Consider the following 20,120-nt stretch of genomic DNA (forward strand, 5'->3'; position numbering starts at 1 on the left):
AAAAGTGCAAAATATTATCTTATGCCAGGTCGCAAATTAAAGGACATAATGTAAGTGGAATCATGGTGGTGTCAGAGTCCCGTCGTGTGTGCAGGTGAATCAAACAAGCTTTTTTCCCCCAGCCTTTTAACATTGTAATCAATTAGCAGGACACAGGATTTTTAATCTCTTGCAGAAAGTATATTACACTGCTTAAGTGCTGAAGAGTCCCCTGCTTATTCTGCTCACCAGGCAGGTGTTTCTACACTCTTTATGTATGTAGACCACAGTACTCTGTCAGGGGAACTTGTGAGAGTAATTTCTTCTTCCGCTCCCATCCACCACTATTCCCCCCAGTTTGCAATTTGTAGTGGTAAGTAGTAAGACTTCAGTGGGCTTTTGGGTCAGGCCCCAATTGCCTAGGAGGTGAGATTGGTCTGTATGTGTTCACATCCTACCTGGAAACATGCGCCTGAATTTCTAGTTAGTCTCAGCAGGAGAAATGTGATGAACACCCCGCAAAAGAATTCATACGGATTTGGAGCTGCTCTGGTTGGTTTTGGTTTTTCATTCAGTGGGAATTGAGGATGCTCACAAGATGGAGAGGCCCAATTTAGCAATGTAGTTAAGCAGGTGAGTAGTCCCATGCAAGCCAATGGGACATGCTTCAACACCGTGCTGTATAGAGGCCACAGTTCTGTGAATAGAATAGAGCCCGATGGAAAATGGGTACATATATCAAGCATCATTTATGGCCTTGCTTTACAATGTACATGTAAATACACATTCTGTAGTGCAGTGGTACACGTACCTCTGGGGGTACTCAGAGATCTTCCAAGGGGTACATCAACTCATCTAGATATTTGCTTAGTTTTACCACAGGCTACATAAAAAGCACTAGCGAAGTCAGTACAAACTAAAATTTCATACAATGACTTGTTTATATTGTTCTATAGTAGATAATGTTTTTAGCCCTCCGCTCATAGATTATACAATGAAATGAAAGTACAATATTTATATTCTAACTGATTTCCTTTATAATTATATGGTACAAACGAGAAAGGAAGCCATTTTTCAGTAACTGTGCTGTAACACTTTTGTGTTTTTATGTCTGATTTTGTAAGCAAGTAGTTTTTAAGTGAGGTGAAGCTTGGGGGGTAGGCAAGACAAATCACACTCCTGAAGGGGGGACAGTAACCTGGAAAGGTTGAGATCCAGTGCTGTAGAATAGGGAATAAGATCCAGGGTTCTCCAGCATTTTCAAGTGAGTTACAACATTCTCTGAAAACATACAATTTTCAAGTGAGCTACATAAACACGGTAAACAATATTCTTCCCCCAAGAAAGAAAAAAAATCTTGTGATCTGGTAAGTGACTGAATTAAAGGAGGCAAATTGACTTGTCTTTCACATGCAAAAATGCTGAGGAAGAATTCATGAACTCTCCTTGTCTCTGCTATGATTTCCAACACACACACAGGAAGTGTCCAGCCTGTTTGATGAGACCTTAAAATCGACATCCTACTCCTATTGGTTGCAGTGGGAGCAAGATCAGGCCCAAAATGTATGAACATTATTATAATATACAGATAAAATATGTATGCATTTATTTCATGACACTGAGAAGAGAAACTAGAAAATTGACAGGTTGGGCACTAACTAATACAATATGGTCTTTTGATCTTGGCTATCATCTTCTGGAAAAGAACTAACCCAGAAGGATTATTATTGCTGTTTGGATTTCATGTCCCCGGATGTACATGTATGAAGTCTATGATAGAGAAATCACATGTATTAGGAGGGAGGGTAAAACTTTGGATTCCCCTAATTAGAGAGAGGAACCTGGTAGACAAGAGGCTTGGGTCCTATTCCCACCTTTGCTTATGAATCACAGTATGTTCTTGTGCAAGTCACTCAATTCTATTGACTTCATTAGGCTTTGGATCAGGCTCTTAATCTTCCCTAGACCTACTCTCTTAATCTACTGAAGTGGATATAATATTTATTTAACTCACAGGTGTGTTGGAGGAAGTACCTTTGTGATGCACTTTGAGATCTTCAGATCAAAGGCATTGTATCAGTTTCAAATAATGTTATTCTATATTTACACATACCCTTCAGTCACCATTGTTATATGTACCCCCAAAAATAATGCCATAATGTAACGCCGATCCATGCTAGGTATGTCCCATAACGATGTGGGCATAAATATATTTTAATATATACACTACTAGAAAATATATTTGCTGCCACAAAGAAATTAATGTATTAAAAAACAGCCACAAGCACCTATCTGTGGATTCATGAGCTCTTTCTCTCCTTTTTCCACTGTATTTATTTTCTCTCCTGTTTCAGACCCTCATTTCCTTGCCTGTATTTGGGTGGTTTATTTATTTAGTCTTCTCTAATAGTCCAATTTGGCTATTTTTGTGGTGTGGAGAGATATCAGCCCAACCAAGGCCAAAACTAGCTCTGTTCTGTCAGTGCTATCAGCAGACACCAGCCTTCTGAAGCTAGCCTGGAATTTTAATTGAAATGGATGTTCAGCTTCAGTGTAGCAATGGCAAAGTACAACAAAGATAAGAAGTCTGGTATCAAACTTTAAGATGAGAGTTTATCTGAATATTACCTCACAGCTCAGCAGTTAACTTAATTTGATCTATAACTTCTTGTTGTAAAAAGCCTACAGAATCTGAACAAGACAGCTTACGTTGCAAATATCAACCGGGTACCTTAATCTTCCTAATTCAATTTAAGAACAGGTAGAAATAATTTGCGTAATTTCACCTGGGCAGGCAAGATTCCCAGCTATGAAAAGAACGTGCCATTTTCTTCTTTTCTGACATGGATTTGTGAAAAAACAGGAGGGAAATTGGGCAGGGGGGGAGGGGTCAGAGATAATGGTTTAATAGCTGCCTGAGTGACGCTAGCACTTGAATCTCTGGACCTATGATGCAGTCCCTGGGAGTTTTGCCTGAGTGAATTAAGCAGCACAGAGCTCTACTTGCTTGCCTTACTCACTGGAGTAGTGCCGTGGACTTCAGTGGCATTGCTGGTGGGAGAAAGGAGGGCAGGTCTGGGCTCTGGGAGCCAGATTTTCAAATGCTCAGAGAAGTGGCCAAATTTTCCGCAGAGCTCGGCTCTCATTTAGACACTTAATCAAGAGCCAGTTTTAGAAAAACGTCTCAGCACCCTCCAGCTCCCATTGCAATACCTTTGGCCAGGTTTTCAAATCAGCTCAGCACCCAAGGTGCTTTTGAAAATATGATCCTATGCCTCAGTGTGTATGAAGGACCAATCCTGCAGCCCTTACTCAATTGAGTATTGTGTCCTCATGCAATTGAAGTGAATTAGATGACTGTGTGAAAGGTTATTCATGTCAGAGTTACATGATATGACTGTCAGAGAGAAAGTATGTGTGTGTACCTGACTGAATATAAAAAGAACAGGAGTACTTGTGGCACCTTAGAGACTAACAAATTTAGTAGAGCATAAGCTTTCGTGGGCTACAGCCCACTTCTTATGCTCTAATAAATTTGTTAGTCTCTAAGGTGCCACAAGTACTCCTGTTCTTTTTGCGGATACAGACTAACACGGCTGCTACTCTGAAACCTGACTGAATATAGGCACCTTTAGCACTTACATAATTCTTCTTCATAGAATTTTGCAAAGTTAATCTTTGCAAACCCTAGAAGGCAGCTAATAAGAAACAATAGGTCTGATTCCTTCCTCACCCCACTTTTTCACTAGATGAGTCCTTTGGCTTCATTAGAGTTACTCCTCACTTACACTACCATAATGCAGTGCAGAATCAGGCCCAAGAACTTTAAGGTGTTCTTGTCAGCCTGGCTGGAAGAAGGAGATTTTGCATGTACTTTTCATGGACGGTGATCAAATACCATAGTGATGGGCAACCTTATAATAAATCTAGAGAAACAGATATTCTATTTCTATTAATTATTCCTCTAAGGATAAGGGATTTTTTACAGGTTATTTTTTAAGGCAACAAGAGAAACCGCTAGTAAGATGCTCTCCATTCTAACAGCGTAGCAGAAAATGTCAGATGCAGGCAATACCATAAAGAGCCTAGATAGCTGATATTAAAAAAAATATGTACATAAATTGTCTGTAACGCTGGGGGGAAATGTGGTGGGCAAGAGAATATCAGCAAATTAACACTCGTTAGAAGAATGTTTGCAGAAAATGTATCACTTGGAATTTTGCAACAGAGTAACATCACTGTCCAAGATCCCAAAGATCATTTATAAAAGAGGGCAAGAATCAATATGCCCATTTTACAGATGGGGAAACTGAGGAACACAGGCAGTTGGGAGTAGAAACCTGACTCTCTGTTCAGTCTACTCTGCCCTAGTTGTGCTCGCGGCACATCCGTGATCTAGAGACCATCCCAGGGCTCCTGATAGTAATTAAACGACAGTTTGCACAGAGTACAGGAGTTAGGATACTGCATTCTCAGCAGGGAGTTCGAGCCTTGATGGAAGATTTTTTTCTCTCTCCAGCCAAACCTCTTCCCAGGCCAGAGGCACAGAGCTTTCTCCAAGAGCTAGGGTGGTCTCCACACCCCAGTCCTGCACCTTATCAGCCCTTATCTCCCAAATCCACTCCCTAATGTGATCTTAATGGAGGCTAAAATCGATTAGATTTATTTTATTGCAGCTTAAGCAAATCTTTTCTATTTCTTCCCCTGTTTTGGAAATACAAAGTGGGGCGGGGCTGCTTGGGCTCCTTTGCTCTTTAGTCCAAACTTGTCAGTGCTTAAGAGCTGTTTGATAAGCAAAACAAACACCCAGGGAAGCTGAAACATACAAGCGAGTCAGGCAAGCTAACAAAACCCCAGGGAGGAGGGGAAGGAAGTTAGAACCCTTCCTCCCTAATCGTGTTGCTAAATGATTGAAGGGAATGCTGTCCAGAAAGGGTTTAGACTATTGCCTTTGAAAACTCAGAATTGGGCCAGATTCTGCACCCTAAAGGAAGGACCCCAAACGCTCATTAAAGTTAATGACAGTTTAGTCTGAGCAAGGAACAAGGTTGGGCCACTAGTTAGCAAACGTCCTCTATTATAATAATTAAAAATAGAAAATCTCAGAGATTTTGTTCATATCTACCCACATATGTCATCTACCTCTGTAATATATTCTATGATCTACTTCTGTATTATATGATCTACCTATAGATCTTAGGTTTATTACTCCCTCCTTCTTTTGGTCTTCTATATTTTACCTGTGTTTTCTGAACAAGGAATAACTTAAAAGGTAATTTAAGCAACTTGTACTATTCCGAGTGTAAATTTAATAGTTAACTTAGAATTCATCTTGGAAGATTTTTTTTAAAGGAAAAAATTAAATTTAAATTCTGACATTTTTGCCCCAGGCTCAAAAAGTGTCTCCCCCCAAACCTCTGTTCAATGACCGCAGATTCAGATCAAACTGAGTCAACTATAGAAATGAAGCTCGTTTTTACACCGTAATTTGTATCGAGAGTTTATGGGCTTTTCTCAGAAGTAATGAAGCTTCGGGTTATTCCCCAGAAACTCCATTCTTGCATCTCTAAGCATAGATCTAAAATAATATCCACCCTGAAAAATATCAATAGAAATGTCTGAAACTGAAATACAAAGAACCAAGGCAAATAATGCCATGAAACTCTGGTGGGTTTTGTTCTCCTCCCCCCTTGGAGGTACTGATTATGGCGTTTTCTTTTTGAAAAAGAAATTATTTCAGTATTATTGTTTTAATTGTTATGGCTACTACTGAACACGGGAAATTTGGGTAACAGAAGCTATTGTATTAAATATCAGATCCCAAGTGGGTAACACCAGCGGCCACATTACAATGTAATCAGTTCTGTTTGGAAACGTATCAATCTCTGGCTATGTGCAACTGACATTGATTCCATAGTCTTGCACACGCAAGCATATCAGAAATTTGCTCTAAAAATATAACTAACTTCCCTGAGCCAACATTTTTCCCCTTTCCCCAGTATGCATATTTTCTCCAAATGTATTTGCCATTTGCTTCCATAGATCCTTTTTAATGTATTCTATTCATATGTGCACCCTTATGTGTACACATGGATATAAATGCATGTACATATCCACCCATGCAACCTTGCATATAATTGTAGAGCTCCACTGAGAATACAGAAGTCTATGTAAGTGCCTAGTATTACCGATGCTTTGTAATTAGTAAAGTACCGGTTAGGACGCATAATGCAATGGCTCGCTTCACAGCTGTTTTAGGCAGAAGCAAACGGTCGTATCAATCCTAACCATCATGCTGTACTAATTACAATAAATACCCATCAGTAATCCTGCTGTTAAGCAGTTAGATTACATTTTATAGTCTTCATCTGTATGCAGGGGTGTGGTTTTTCCATGTGTCCTCTTTGAGTCTATTAGAAATATATAACCTAGGTCACCAGTGCTCTAGAAAGCGAGGAATATTACGTGCAGTGTTTTTTTTTTTAAATCTCCTAAGACTAAAACAACTGCTGTTCCCACTCCCACCATCAACTATTCACCCAAAGGAAGAGTTCAGAAAACGAAAGGCTGACCTCATTCCAGCTTAGCTCTGTCAGAATGTCCCGTTTCCCCCCCCCCTTCATAATATCGATGTATATTTATTGATCTCTGGGTGATACCCTACTCTGCAGTATCAGTCAAGAGGTAAATAAGAGGCAGGGGGTTGTCACGTGGCTCCGGAGGAACCAATGGGCCTTTAGGAGGAAGCCTTCCCATTCACAATTCCAAGGTAACCCTAAGCCCGTGGGAGTACGCCAGAAGCAGCCCAGCGAGCCAAGGAACTACAGCGTCCTGGCACACACAACCCTCCAGTCCCGGGAGCCCTGATTTTGCTCCTCGGGGGATTCGTTCCCCTCCCTCCATCTCAGGGGGCCCAGAATTGGACATCGTGGAGGGGCTCCAACATTTCTCCCTCTCCATTTCCCTCAGGAGTCCGAGCAGGATGCTGCCCTGTCCTATCACTTCCACCCCTTTCTCGGTCAAAGACATCTTAAAGCTGGAGCAGCAGAGCGCTCAGAGCGGGGACCCTCAGGGATTCCTCCCCCAGGATCTGCAAGAGCCTCCGGCCCTGCAGCCACCCCCTGCTTGTCTGCACAAGAAACAAGAGGCTGCCTACAATTCTGGGGACCTTCCCTTCCCGGTGGAAGACGATCAACGCGGAAATTGCAGGAGGCGTGAGGAGGAGTATGAGCTCATGAGGAGCTCCTGTGAAGAAGAAGAAGAGATGGACCTAAGTAAGTTAACAGTGGGAGGGGAGGGGGATACCACCAGCTTGTAAACTTGGGGACTAATCCAAAACCACTGGAAGTCAATGGGAATCTTTCTATTGGCTTCAGTGGCTTTGGATCAATTATGAAGTTCATGGAGGATAGATCCATCCATGGCAGCTAGCCAAGATGGTCGGGGAGGCAGCCCCATGCTCTAGGTGTCCCCAAACCTCTGATTGCCAGAAGCTGGGAGTTGATCACCTGTTCTGTTCATTCCCTCTGAAGGCACTGGCCACTGTCAGAAGGCAGGATATGAGGCTAGATTAATAGATTCTAGGGCAGTCCCCTGCCCTCATGGCAGGATCAAATACTGTCTAGACCATCCCGGATAGACATTTATCTAATGGACCATTGGTCTGACCCAGTATGGCCATTCTTAAGCCCATAAAGAGGTGCATAGATTTGGAATTGAACTTCATAGCAAATTACCTCTCCAAGATATTATCCCAGTGAAATGAGCCTATCTATAGGCTTTTAGTATTGGTTAATACACAGAATCTGGGGCAAGGGGATTGCACAGGTTCGTTATCATCAAGCCATATATTCGTGCATCGCAAGAAATCCGCATTAAAAATCGTTAAGAAACGCGGGGAGAGAAAAAATCTGAGCTACAAGACCTGTTGCAATGAAATAATTTGTTTACCTTAAGATACCAGGTGATTTCATTTGGGATTTTATATAATGGCAGGATAAAACTTTTGAGTAGCCAGAGAGGTTGCAATTTGGAATTTGTAATATACATATTTGATATCTTTGTGAGACATATATAACGTGATGCACGTGTTGATAGATATTAACAGAACCTTATGCAAATGTAATTGTTCAAACTCTTCTGTGTCACTATTATCAACAAAATGTAACTGGATTCTAGTCTCTTCAGATTCACCTATATTGTTTTAAAAGTTCTTATAGTAAACAAAAGAGATACAAGTAAAACAATGCAAGAAATAAAGCCACTGGTATGTATACAGTAAAAGTATTTTAACAACCGTATACTTTCACAAAGTATACTTCACACTTAATATAGGAAAGCATTTGGATACATATAAATAGAAAAGAAATCGGGTACTTCGCAGCCGCAGGAAATACAGTTACAAAATTACTACCGTGAAAGATGTAAAAATATTGTTGCTTTTGTGAAAACAAAAACAAAAAACCACTTTCAAATTAGATCCCGTTTGACTGCACGAACAAAGCTGGTATTTAAAATTTTAAAACCCTTACATATTATTTAAAACAAATAATGGTCAACATTCAACATTTATTTTTTTCCTCCAACTGATGTTTTATGAAGGTGGCTTTTTCTTTGTTGACTTTTTACTTTAAAAAAGTTTCAAAAATAAAACCAGTCACAAAGTAACAAGTCCATAAAATTAAATCATCAGCACAGGGAATTTTATAAGATGGCAAATCTAACCACTGAAGTGTCAAACTGGGGAGAGGGCGGGGGATGGCCCGTATTTTGATTTGAAAAAATTACTTCTTACGGAAATAAAAATTATAAAACTTTGCATTTAATAGTTCAAGCTTTCAACTCCTTGTTAGGCCTGTTAAGCGTCTAAGGAAAATATTGAAGCAATCTTCCAATGAAGGAAGGAACACTATCAACTCCACGGGACAATGCACATCAAATTTTCCTATAAGCTGAAAATAATTTAAAATATGAAGTAGTTTTATATTATTTCACTATATACATAGAGAAAAAGATCTGTCTGTGTGTGCATATATTCAAACACTTTATAATATATTGTGTACATGCATTAACACTATTTTAATATATAAAGCGTTTGAATATGTGTACACACACACACACTATTTTTAAAAACAGAAAAATTCCAACATTCTCTATTACATGAAAAATGACTGGATGGTCATTTAACACGTGCCCAATTGTAATTAAAACAATAATTCAAAATATTACAGCCCACTACGTGGTTATTTTCAATGCCATGAGGTGATTTTTAAATAATTAAATCTAAAATAAATCTCCTTCGTGCAGGATCGCATTAGCAGCATAAATCACACTAGAATAGCGAGAATAGTTGTAACCTGCTAAATACTGATTTGACGTGGTCGAAATTTTAGTCTAAACCGATTTTTTGTTTTGTTTTGTTTTTGTTACTGAATCACTCTCAGCTCTTTGTTAACAAACAAGTGTATTTTATACGCAGGTTTAGGAAGCCGCCGTCGAACTGCCAGCATTTTCAATACACATTGATCAGATGTGTTTATGTTTAGCATAACATAGTTCAAAACTTCCTACTTTATAGCGCAAATAAATAGGAACGCTGGTCGTTTTCCTAACACCTAAACGGCATTATTATATAAGCAAGAAAATCAATAAGGCTCATCTTGTGCTTTTCTTTTTTGAATCACCTACAACGATTTTCTTTTAAAGTGTAATGGGGTGGAGGAAGAAGCAGGAAGTTCAGACAACATGGGACGCTCTGAACCAAAGTTTGGACGAGCAAAGAAAAAAGAATACACATAGGGGTCATATATATGGGACCCCCTATTCCTTGCGAAACGGCTGGTGTCCTACGCCGCTTCATGCGCACATCTCGCGACAGAAACCACCCCCAAAACACTGCACTGAAAACTAGAACCCATTGGTGGGAAACATGAAGTAAAGCGGCGGCTGAGTCTGCCACACTGGCGCATATCAATTATATCGTCCCTGTTCAAGCCAAGAGGTCTACTCCCTGGAGTAAGGATGACTCCTGTGAGTAGGAGCTTGCAAGATCGGACATCTAGATTTGGAAATGACTAGGAAGGGAGGCGGGGTCTGTGTGTGGAATGGAGCACCGGGAGTACTCACAGCCACAGGGTCCACGGGAGATCTGTGAATAAATCAAACTGGAATGTAACAGGTGCCGCCCACGGAGTAGGATTCTAAAGCGAAGCGGATCTATCTATCTACGTATTAAAACAAAGCTTTGATGTGCATTGTCCCGTGGAGTTGATAGTGTTCCCTCCTTCATTGGAAGATTGCTTCAAGTTTCTTGCGTCAAATTAAAAACAAAAATTGCCTTATAGTGTCTCCCCTCCTCGACACACACACACACACACACACACACACACACACACACACACACACACACACACACACACACACACACACACACACACACACACACACACACACACACACACACGATATTCCGGTAATAAAAGACAGCCAGGTATACACTGAGTTACGGTTATTTGCTCTGAATCGTTCACATGGGATATTTTCAGTGGATCAGCTCCTGTTTTACTTTCCTCACCCATCAATCTCAGTAGTATAGACGGGAGTATTTATGCAATTCAATTGGAGAGGGGTTTGGTCCAATGAAATATACATAAACGATACAGTAATAATTAATGACAGCTCACCAGCCTTCATAGATCTGATGCAAAGTCTGCTAAGTCAATGGAAAGGCACCCATTGATTTAATGAGTTTTGGATCGGGCCTATTGATTATAATCAGTTTAGGGCAGACAGAGAGAAATGATCAGCGCTGGTCGATGAAAGACTTGAACTAATTTTGTTTATTCAATGAAAAAAAATCGAAATTTCATTTTTTGGCAGAAACATGGGATGATCCCCCCCCCCCCCCGCAAAAGACGTTCACATTAAATTCAGCCCATTTTTCGAATGGCTTAACGATCATGAATCTAATTTCACAGGAGCCCGGGATTAGTTCTTTGACCCAGGGCTAGAAAACACTCCAAACATGTGTAACCCTTCTGGGGGCAGAGCTGAAAATGTCTCCCTTTGCTTTGGGTTTCGCAGGAAAATCTCTGGCCGCGGACTCTTTCGAGCCCCGGGAGAAGAAAGACGACCCGTGCGAACGTCCCAAGCAAAGGCAGAGGCGGAAACCCAGGGTTTTGTTTTCTCAAGCTCAAGTTTTCGAGCTGGAAAGGCGGTTTAAACAGCAGAAGTACCTCTCGGCTCCGGAACGGGAGCATCTCGCCAGCCTGCTGAAACTCACCTCCACGCAAGTCAAGATCTGGTTCCAGAACAGGAGATACAAGTGCAAGAGACAAAGGCAAGATAAATCGCTGGAGTTCTCGGCCCATCCCCTTCCTCCCAGGAGGGTAGCGGTCCCTGTACTAGTCAGAGATGGCAAACCGTGCCTTGGGGGCTCCCAGGGTTACACTGCCCCTTATAATGTCACGGTCAGCCCTTACTCCTATAACACCTACTACAGCGGTTACAGCAATAGCCCGTACAGAGCAAACTACAGCGGTAGTTACTCGGGGGGGCCCGCGAGTACCACACCAGCCAGTCACATCATGAACATGAGCTTTAGTGTCTCCAGCGCTGCTCAGACCCAGCAGGGTCACTTGCAAGCCACGCTGCAAGCAGGGATCAGGGCTTGGTAAATGTCTCCCTTGAAACTGACCACCTGGATGATGCTGAACATCGCAAGGGCAGGAGGGGGATCAGAAGCCCCGGTCCAGCCCCATAGAGACTGTCTTTTAAAAGACGCTGTGTTAGAAAAAGGGGGTCTCTGGCGCTTTCAGGTTCTGATCCCTGGGGACTAAGCTACGGATCACTTTATTTATTTAACATGGGTGTTTTTAAATACAGCCCTTCCTCTGTCTCTCACCTTCTACCCCCCCCCCCAAGGTATTTGCTTCTCCAGAATGCAAGAAGAGCAGTGACCATCCGAGTCCAACCAACCTAGTGTCCTTCCTAAAGACAAATGTGAAAGTACTGGTTGTGCACCTTTCTGTACATTTATTTTCAGCTGACCATTTTATTTAATTCCTTAAAAAACAAAGTTTATCCTCTGTGATAAAGTTCGGATATACCTATCTTCATTCCTGCCCAGCACACATTTTTCATTTGTGTATGTTTTTCAATTAAAAAAAATGAAACACCACATTTTTTTCAATTACATTGTACACACTTAAAAAAAAAAAGTCTGTCCTGTCCCACTCAAAAATGTGCAGTTACCACGAAATCTGATTCAGCACAGCAATTGGAAATAAATGCTCAAGTTATCAAAAAGAGAGAGAAAGGTCATAGTCTAATGGCATAGAGCATAGCTCTATAAGCCAGGAATTCCTGAGCTCTGATCTTCGACACTGACTTTCTCTTCAACCCTGGGCACATTCTTTAACCTCTCTGCTTCCCTTCCCCATACCTAAAATTGGTTTATTTTATTTCACAGGAAAGTTGTGAGGGTTAATTAATTAGTTGCTGGGTCAGATCTTCAGCTGGTGTCCAACAGCTTAATTATATTGATTTCAATGGAGCAATGGCGATTTACATAGCTAAGGATGTGGCTCTCTCTCTCTATATATATATATATAAAGTGCTTTGCAGGTTACAAGAACTACCCAAGTATTAAATCTGGAAGAGCCGAACATTGTTTCCAAGACTGAGGAAGAGAGCTTTCCAAGAATCACTTCTGTGCTGGCATTTTCAGGGGCATTACATATGTTGTGAATAACTACACTGATCATTTGGGTTGTTATTGTAGAAATGTTTTTCAATGACTAAATAAGGACATGGTTTTACTGAAATTTATTATATTATTAAAGAAATGCTGTGTAAAAGGATTAGTATTTCTCTACACCGGAGTGGCAAGAGGTGGAACTAAAGTCCAGAGGAAGGTGCTGCTCTCATAAAGGAAAAAATATTTCAGATATTTCACACTTTTTTTTTTTTTTTTTTTTTTTTTGCAGAGCGCGGTGAGAGTTCACAGGGGGCATAATTTTACCCATTCATTTTTCTATCACAAGCATGGTGTGTCAGTCTACACACAGGTGCCATTAACATCAATAGGAGTTCCCCAGTAGACAGAGAGAGAGAGGGAGAGATGGCCAATACAGCCTGTGTCCAATATGAATTTGAGGCCAATTCTGCTCACCTTACTCATGTAAGTAGCCCCACTGAGATTTGACCCATAGCCAATCTTCATCCAACAGCTAGGCCGTTCAGAGATGCCTTTTAGCTTTCACATGCAGAATCAAAGAGATCATCTTTCTAACTGGAAAATTAATTATCTGACGCATGTGTGTGTTGAAAGACATGGTCCTAACAGACAAGATTATTCCACAATGTATTATCCCAGACATTACACTGAGCTATTACAGTGATGGGACCACATAGCTACCTAGATATGGACAGCTACCTAGATATAGTAGCTAACAAAAATAGCATATATCCCAAATATGTCAGGTAACACCATGCAACTCTTCTGCCAGGCCCTCTGGCACAGCATATTTGCTGTCACTGAGAGGTTAGGTTCAAGGAAAGCAATGCATGTTGTGGCCTGACATAGCCTAGGGCACAAGACAGCACTTGAAAACCAGGTGTGGGATATACCTTTCACTCCACGTCACCAATATGCCATGAAAGAAACCCAGACCCTCTGACCCAGCCACAATAGCTTGGGTTCCCTTGCCCGGGATGCTGAGAAACAGGTGTATAGGGAACTCTACCCTCTGGGCTAAACTCTGGTTTCACTTACAATAGTTTTCAGAGTAGCAGCCGTGTTAGTCTGTATCCGCAAGAAGAACAGGAGTACTTGTGGCACCTTAGAGACTAACAAATTCATTAGAGCATAAGCTTTCATGGACTACAGCCCACTTCTTCAGATGCATACAATAGTGTCATTCTATAGGCTCAAGTAAAACTGGTGTACATGAGAGAATTGGGCCCATTTTATTTGCCCTAGAAATCTGAGATTTCAAAACATGATACCAAATTATTTTTGTGTCTGTCTCAATCCCTTCATCCTGAGAACAGCTTCTGAACAGCACCATGGAGATGATATAATCCTGCTTTGAAACAAATCGGTGCTATTTTCCTTAGAATATCATTAAATTATAGTGCCTAGTACAACAGAGATCCCAACCACAACTGGAACCCTAGGTGTTGCTGTAATACAGATAATTGATGGTAATGTTATGCAGCAGCAGGGCCATATCTGTCCAAATAGATTTTATCATGAAATCTAAATCATCCAAACCCATTTGGAGCCTAGTTCTGCTGCACAGAAGGGGAGAGCCCACACCACAAAGGGGCTGTGAAATCCCAGTATGCATTGGAAGCGTGCTGCATGGGGGAGCCATTGGAAGTAGTGTGGTGGTTGGGGGTCGGAGGGAGAGGCAGCTGGATGGTGCACATGGCCACTGAACGCTGGATTATGTAACCCTCACGCAAATCCCTCCCACCTGAGGCCAGACAGAGATCTAGAAGGCTGCAGCAGTTCAGGGACTTCCTATGTGTGCGTACAGCGCCCAGAGCAATGGGGACTCTAGATGCTAAGATAATAAATAATAATAATAAATTAATGGATTTCATAGCCTGGATGCTGTTCCCACCCATGGAGAACTCCTGCCCCTTTACTCAGGATTCACAAAGGCAGGAGAGAACTCCATCCTTAGTACCTGATCAGTGTTTAATTTATGCCAGGGCGAAGGCCCGGCACCTCTAGACCTGGCAGTTCATTGACCTGGCACCCCTGGGCTTGCTGCATCAGTTATGAAGTTAAAAAAAAATGCTTGAGCCCCAGCACCTCTCATTACAAATTAAGCTCTGGCCTGGTTCTAAAGACCAATTAAAGTCTTAATTGGAAGGACACAATGTTTCAGTTTAGTGTTGAGTGAATATAATTAAATAGCAAGTATTTATTAGACAAATGTCCCTTCTTTTCCTGTTCACAGGATGTCCACACTCAGTTTCCAACTGCCTCAGATATATTTGTTATTTGAAATTATTTGCTAGATGCTTTTTCTACATAATTTTAGATCTAGAGATCCTTCGTGAACAGATCATTAGGAGCATTCAGAATTTGAGCTCTGTCGATTAGTTTTCATCGGACACTAGGTCGCTTGGTATTGTTTCTCTTCCTTAACTGGATGAGTTACTTGGAATCAGATTTCCAGTGCACCCCTTTTGTGAGTTTAAAATTCACATCCCATGGACATTTTCTAATGCTTATTTAACATTTACTGTTTCCAAAAATATTATTGCTAGTAAAATCTGTTACCCTAGAATAGTGGGATTATTGGATAGTGAATACAAAAAAAGATGTGACCAAATACAAAATATATATTTTTGATTTGAATGAATATTTTCAAAAAAATAATTTTGTAATTTTCTAATGAAAAGCAGATGATATTAAGACAGAAAAACACAATTAATTAAGGATTTTTGTTAAGATTAGCATCTGTGTTTTCAAAGCAAAGCCGTTAAAGGAAAGTTAACTAATAGTAGATTTCCTGATTTAAATGCTATCTGTATAAGTTTTTGGCTTAAAAAGATCTACCGGCAGTACAAATTTAACTGTAGAAAAACAAAAGCATAAAAACAAAAGCATACTTGATTGTACGGTTGTAACTGGATGAGCAAGAAATGTGTGGTTGTGCAATTTTGCTTGTGTTTACAAGATGATTGTGTGTGATTCTGGGTAGAGGGGATTATTAAACTGACCAAGAAAACAGAAAGAAAGAGAGAAAAGAAAATATCTTATTTTTTAATATAGTCCTGGATTAGCAGTTTGTGAACTTTCTCTTTATTGACTGGCAACCCCTCCCTTTATTTTTTTTCAAAGAAGGCTACATCACAGTTCATTTACTTAGAGCCAGTTTTTCAACTGCTCAGCACTCCATTGAGGGACTGATTTTCGAAAGGGTCAGCACCCTAAGTGCTGAGTTGAGCTGGTTGGGATTTCTTTGGCAAACTTCAGAGTAGCAGCCGTGTTAGTCTGTATCCGCAAAAAGAACAGGAGTACTTGTGGCACCTTAGAGACTAAATAAATTTGTTAGTCTCTAAGGTGCCACAAGTACTCCTGTTCCTTTGGCAAACTGTTTCCCCATCAAAACATGTTGATTCACTGAAATTGTTCACAAGAAAGGGTCTGTTTTGATGAATGTCTCAATTCAAAAACGTTTTTTGGGGAAAAAAAAACAACCTTTGAAATTGTCAACAAATCCCATTCTGACATTTTCATAACAAAAAATTCCAGTTTTCCAGATCAAAATGACTTTATTTTGAACTTTGAGCTAATTACAGTAAAAAAACACCTACGTTTAAAATGGTTAAACGTGAAATGAAATGTTTAGAAATGATGGAAACAAAATGCTTCCATTAACTAAACATTTTTCATTTGTCGGTTTGCAAAAACAATTCAAGATTTCGACTACGTCCCCCAAGCTGGAACAGGAATGTTTTTCTAAAATCTCAAATATTTTCCCAGGATGGGAAAACAGTTTCCCACCTAGCTCTAGTGCAGATGTGTTTTGAGAATCTGGCCCTAAATGGGTGTGTTTTCAGAGGACCTTTGTACCCACGGTCCTAATAAACTCAACTGGAGTTGCTGAAGCTCAGCATCCTATGAAAAGTTAGGCTGCAAATGTCTATCCAAGGGAACCATCTGCTCCCAGAACTCTCACTCAGGTTATGAAGAACCCCCTAAATTATCCTCACAACCCCCTTGCAACTCCCCCTGCCACATCCCTATAAAAGTAGACAACAGGTCCCCTCAAGATCACCCCCTGCTGGTTCATCTCCCTCAGTGAGAACTCTCTCTCCACTCAACGCTGCTTCCTCCCCTTCAGCCCCCTTCTTGACAACTTATCCTTGAAGTATTTGCTGGAGAGACTCTTTCAGGAGGCAATTAAGCTTTTATCCATCACTCTTTAGTGTTCGTTCACTTCCCAAATGGGACGTAACTGACACCTAAACAAAATAATCCCCCTCTCCCCCAAGAGATAGTGCTGTTCACTTTCCTGCCTGTCCCAGGGCTTGAGGTGCCATGTAGGCCAGGTAGATAAATCAATAAAGCTGCAGACATGCTGACTCTTCCCCCATTCAATCCAAGCTCATTCTGGGAACTTTCTGAGATCAGATCTGCCTTGGGTCTCCTCTCCAGCCCTACCACAATCAGGAGAAACGACAGGCTTCTGGCTTTTAGGAACGGTAGACAAAACATGTGCAATGCAACCAACAGCATTGCCAACTCTTATAGTTTTAATCACATGTCCTGCAATACATGAGATTTTTCTTAATGTCTCAGCTCCAGGAGTCAGATCACTGCAGGGGAGGCTTAGCTTTCATTTAAAAATATAAATTGCTAGTGCAGAGAAAAGTCTGAAAACATGAATCCCAAAAGCTCAAAAACCAAAAGGCAAGTAAAACAGAATCCAGAATGTATTCTTTTAAAAAATCTCATGATTTTTGAGTGCTCAGAGTTGGCGATACTGAATTAGTCATGTATTATATAGATTTCTTTTCCTGATATCCATAGATAATATGCAAGACTATTTTACATCACACACACACGCAGGAATTACCATGCCAGATCAAAACACTGTTCCATGCAGTCCAGTGTTCTGTGTCTCATAGCAAACAGTACAAGGTACTTCATAGCTAAGGTGTAAAACTCCTATAATGGGCAGTTATTAATTCTACAGGGGAAGTTTCTTCTTAATCTCAGTTATTTAGTATACTCAGAAGCAGGAGAGTTAACCCTTCTACGGTTTTATCCTTGCTACTGTCACTCTAGCTATTCTTATTATTCATATAAATATACTAAATAGAGTCAACATAAATAATCTTTTGTTCTGATTTTTAAAGGGGAGAACGGTTTGGTGGTTTGAGCTATAGCCTAGGACTTGGGAGTCCTACGCTCTGCCAAAGATGTCCTGGGTGACTTTGGGCAAGTCACTTAGCCTACGTGTGCTACCATTCGCAAACTGGGGGATGATAACACTTCGCTATCTCCCAGCAGTGTAGTGAGGATAAAGACATTAGAGACACTCAGGCCATATAAGTACTTAAGGGCTTGTCTTCACAAACAAAGCTAATGACAAGCTGAGGTGTAATCTACCCTGCACCGGAGTGGACCCTACTACTGCACATTAGCAGTTCCCTAGTGCGCTTTGAACTACTCTAATTTAAAAGTGGGGTAGATGAAAGCACATAGATGAAAGCACGCTAGGTAACTGTTAGTGTGCGGCACCATGGTCCACACGGGCACTTAGCGCATGTGGCTAGTGCGGGGTAGATTAACACCCCAGTTTCCTGGGAACTACCTGTTTTTGTGGACAAGCCCTCAGATCAATATCTCGATGGAAAGGTTTGAAGAAAAATCAGTAGTGGGTCACAGCCCGCAATTACATTCTGTGTTGTGTTTGGTCACTGCTGCTGTGCCATGTAGTCATGATACTGGGCCAGATCCTCAGCTGGTGTAAATCAGCACTGATTCCAGTCAATGGCACTACACCAATTTATACCAGCTGGGGATGTGACCCTTTTCATACGGCTTCACTGATGCTCCTCTGTTAATGTTTCATTTAGATGAAAAACAACATGAGAGAGGAATTGCTCCTTTTTCCTTCAAAGTCTTTCCGCATCTCTAGAAAAAACTGCAAGCTCTTGAATTACATTCTCTAATCCGAACTGGCTCTACGTTTCTGGTACCCCTACCACCATTCTACCCAGGCATCAAGTGAATCTCCGACAGAACTATTGCTTGCTGATGCTTGTTTGTGTTTGCTATTTTGGATTCTTCTTAAAATTGAAAATATGCTGGGGAATTTTTCTGCCCTGTCACTCAAGTGTGATTGGTTCTTTGGGCTTCGACTATTGTGCCTCTTCTTAGGTAGGGTGACCAGATGTCCCGATTTTATAGGGACAGTCCTGATATTCTGGGTTTTGTCTTATATAGGCGCCTATTACCCCCACCACCTGTCCTGATTTTTCACACTTGCTAGCTAGTCACCCTACTTCTTAGGACACTAAGCTACAATGGTTTATTTACTTTTTTAATGTGCTGCAAATTTAGCACTGGTGATAGGTGATGGATTAGCAGCCCTGGGGAATGAATGAAGCCCTCTGTTGATCTACAAAACAAAACGGAGACCCACCAAACTCATTTCACAGAAGCCACCAAACAGCCATGCCATGTTAACAACTGTAACAGTAGCCACTGGAATCAGCGGATGTTGACCTCTGTCATGTGGTGCAGTGTTGACCTTTGTCACCCAGGTTCATGTGACTGGGACCAACATAGTGAGAGCTGAGACATAAGTACCAATTCCAGGTTCTCACATCCAATCTCTAGGGGTCACTATCTCTCCAAAATGCTCTCTCAAAACACTGAGCCCCAGATCCTCAAAGGTATGTAGGCTCCTAACTCCAGTGGAAGTTAGGAGCCTAAATACTTTATTGGATCTGTGCAACAGAAACTGCAGTAAGGAGGAGTAACAGGATGGTCTGCCCCTCTAAGGCCCAGGGAGTTGGAGACCAGCCAGCTCTGTTTGATTAGGGACAGAGAAAGGGAAAGGGTCAGGTGTTTCCAACTCTACTTTCCCAGCCTTTTGTAGGGAAGAGCTGCAAGAAAGTTAGCTCCTGTCTGGCAAGCCTTGGAGCAGGGGGGAAGAGATGCAAGGGGAAAGGCCTCTGGGTCCTCGCAGCCTGCTTTGTTTGTGGAAATTTGTCAGAAGAATAAAACTGTGCCCTGAAGGAAGGGGCTTAAAATACTTTGGGTTTGTTGTCACTCCTTCCTGAGCTGAGCAGACAGGCCAGCTGTTAACTGTTAGACATATAAGGTGGGATTCACCAAGGTATTTAGGCACCTAACTCCTATTGATTTCAAAAGTATTGATTTTAATGGGAATTAAGTGCCTGAATACCTTTATGAATTCCACCTATAATTCCTTGCCCCACCTTGAAAACTGCTAAACAGGTTTTTAGCTGTGGAGGAGGAAGTCAAACTAATCAAGTGGCAAAATACCCAGAGAATAAACAGTATACAGGGATATTCACAAATGGCCTGCAGGAAGATGCATTGGGCAAACCCTTACAGGAAATAATAGAACTTGAGACAT

At 41.2% G+C, this 20,120-nt stretch overlaps 1 protein-coding gene across 2 annotated transcripts; it reads left to right on the top strand.

Moving 5' to 3' along the window:
• Positions 1 to 403: 403 nt before the first annotated feature.
• Positions 404 to 12,250, top strand: NKX2-6 (NK2 homeobox 6). 2 transcript variants are annotated; one of them, XM_065584511.1, is made up of 3 exons: positions 404 to 531; positions 6,949 to 7,253; positions 11,062 to 12,250. In XM_065584511.1, the coding sequence occupies exons 2-3, from the start codon at positions 6,962 to 6,964 to the stop codon at positions 11,652 to 11,654; spliced, it is 885 nt and encodes a 294-aa protein (XP_065440583.1). In that variant the 5' UTR covers positions 404 to 531; positions 6,949 to 6,961; the 3' UTR covers positions 11,655 to 12,250. The 2 variants fall into 2 exon arrangements, with proteins under 2 accessions (XP_065440583.1, XP_065440584.1); XM_065584512.1 differs by lacking the exon at positions 404 to 531 and adding an exon at positions 6,543 to 6,748.
• The last annotated feature ends 7,870 nt before the right edge of the window (positions 12,251 to 20,120 follow it).

This window comes from Chrysemys picta, chromosome 2 (assembly GCF_011386835.1).
Source record: "Chrysemys picta bellii isolate R12L10 chromosome 2, ASM1138683v2, whole genome shotgun sequence".
Taxonomy (NCBI): Eukaryota; Metazoa; Chordata; order Testudines; family Emydidae; genus Chrysemys; species Chrysemys picta.

Bases quoted from the DNA above. Each gene is read 5' to 3' on its own strand.
- NKX2-6 (XM_065584511.1), top strand. From the start codon at position 6,962: ATGCTGCCCTGTCCTATCACTTCCACCCCTTTCTCGGTCAAAGACATC. The intron at 7,254-11,061 runs GTAAGTTAACAG...TGGGTTTCGCAG, and splicing joins AGAAGAAGAGATGGACCTAA to GAAAATCTCTGGCCGCGGAC.